The sequence below is a fragment of the Trichechus manatus genome, unplaced genomic scaffold (genome assembly GCF_000243295.1).
Source record: "Trichechus manatus latirostris isolate Lorelei unplaced genomic scaffold, TriManLat1.0 scaffold00262, whole genome shotgun sequence".
In the NCBI taxonomy this organism is placed as follows: Eukaryota; Metazoa; Chordata; class Mammalia; order Sirenia; family Trichechidae; genus Trichechus; species Trichechus manatus.
Window position 1 is genome coordinate 1922217 of NW_004444198.1, and position 1970 is coordinate 1924186.

Genomic DNA, 1970 nt, shown 5'->3' on the forward strand with positions numbered 1-1970 from the left:
TTATCACTTAGGAAAGGAAAAAAAATCCTTGTGTTGCAAATTTGTTTTTAAGAATACACCTTTTAAAGATAATGTTTTAGATTAAGTTTGGATTGTTTCATTTCTTCACTTCCACTCCCTTCCTTCTCCCTCTGTTGTTATCTTTCCTTGGACATTTATCCTTTCACTGTCCTTTGCCACCGGTAGCAAGTGACTGGCTGTGGATTCCTCAATTAATTCGTTTAACGTTTGGGGGTACGGAAGGACAAAAATGTAAATTGCTATTTGCCTGTAGTTGTCAAAGTGCAATGCAGCAGCCATATCCCACAAGGCCAGAAGATGGTGGTGTTGTCCATAAAGTAGACCATTCCACTTTGGCTTCTTGGAACTATTTTAAGCCCCTGTGTATTATCAAAATCCACACAGCATCTAAACTTTTAACGCAATTAATTCTGAGAATGTTTGTCTGATGTTTTTAATCAAGAAGTTGTCAGTGTTTGTGAATAAAAAACCACATCAGGAATCAGAACAGTCCTTGCTGCTCAAGGCCTTGGCATACATAGACACTGTATTTTTACAAGTGGGATTATGTACCTATAATTAAATGACGTTACTTTAAGGCGTTGTTTTGTATTCCTTGTAGTGAAATTATAATAAGGTAGCTAGGGAAAAGTCCCCCTTCTCCAATCTTTTCCTTTGTATCTTTTTTTCTTTTCTTCCTTCTGTTGTATATTACTGTGGTTAATTTTAATTTCTTGTCGTTTCTATGGAAGAATGCAATTGTTGAGAGTTCCATTTCTAGTATTTCACGTAAAGCTGTGCTCTAAAAGGTTTATTGGTATTTACTGTAAATTTCTACTTGGTTGTGCTTTCAACTCTGTAGGGATCTTCCGCAAAGTGGATGTTACCAATTAAACTCAGTTACTAATGGCTGATTGTTTTATTAAAGAATTAGCTTAAATAATTCTTTTGATTCCATACACGTACCTAATGGGTTCAGGAACGCCTGGGAATATTTATTTCTTTCATTCTACGATTAATTGCCCTCCGTTCCGTTTTGCACTGTGATGCTGATTCTTGCTACATCCTATGAGCAGACTTGGTTAACTGGCCCATGATAAATGTGGTTACTGGAGACATTATCTTAATGTGAAGAAATAAAAACCAAACCCGTTGCCGTCGAGTCAATTCCGACTCATAGCTACCCTATGAGACAGAGTAGAACTGCACCATAGGGTTTCCAAGGAGCGGATAGTGGATTGGAATTGCGTACCTTTTGGTTAGCAGCCGTTAGCTCTTAACCACTGTGCCACCAGGGCTCCTCTTAATGTGAGGAGCTGTACAGGTGTTACAAATAAATCCAGAAGGGTACTGATCTAGGCTCTTGGGAGAAGTCAGTGAGCAAAAATCCATAAAGATCCTTGCCCTCATGGGGCTTGCATCGAAGTCGGGAGTGGAGAGCGAGGTAATAAACGAACAAAAAGCCTGAGTAAACTATATGGTACGTTGACGGTTATCAGAGCTATCCAAAAACGAGTAGAGCAGGGTACAGGGGATGAACTAGAGGCGAGGCCGGTGGCAGTACCAATCCGGGGGTCAGGAGAAATTGTGTCAAGGCTTGAAGGAGGCAGGTACTATGTTTGGGGCAGAACGTTCAGACCGCGGTCCTTCGAGCAGAGGCCTAGCGCGTGGTGCCCTCGACGCGCAGCGGAAGGAACATGGCTCTGGTTACTGAAAGTCGCTGCCGGCTGAAGCTTGGGGTCCCGGGGCCTTTTGGACCTTTGACCACTACAGCCCTCCCAGGGGCGGTGCCGAGCTCCTGGGCGCGCCAGTTGGAGGGGCGGGGCCAGGGCGGGGCTTGAGGTGGCTGGGAGGGCTGCAGGGCGGGGCGCCGAGGTGGGGCGGGGCTTGAGCTAGGGCTCGGGCGGCTGGGTAGGCGAGGCGCTGAAGGCGGGGCCGGGCCGGCGGCGGACGACATCGCGTTGCTACGA

The 1970-nt window shown here is 45.4% G+C and overlaps 1 protein-coding gene across 1 annotated transcript in view; it reads left to right on the plus strand.

Annotated features, from left to right (window-relative positions):
• Positions 1 to 1408: 1408 nt before the first annotated feature.
• SPIRE1 (spire type actin nucleation factor 1) overlaps positions 1409 to 1970 on the plus strand; it is a 377419-nt gene continuing 376857 nt past the window's right edge. Inside the window, exon 1 of the mRNA XM_023724819.1 lies at positions 1409 to 1444. Within this exon, the coding sequence (XP_023580587.1) occupies positions 1409 to 1444 (36 nt within the window). The remainder of the gene's footprint in view (positions 1445 to 1970) is intronic.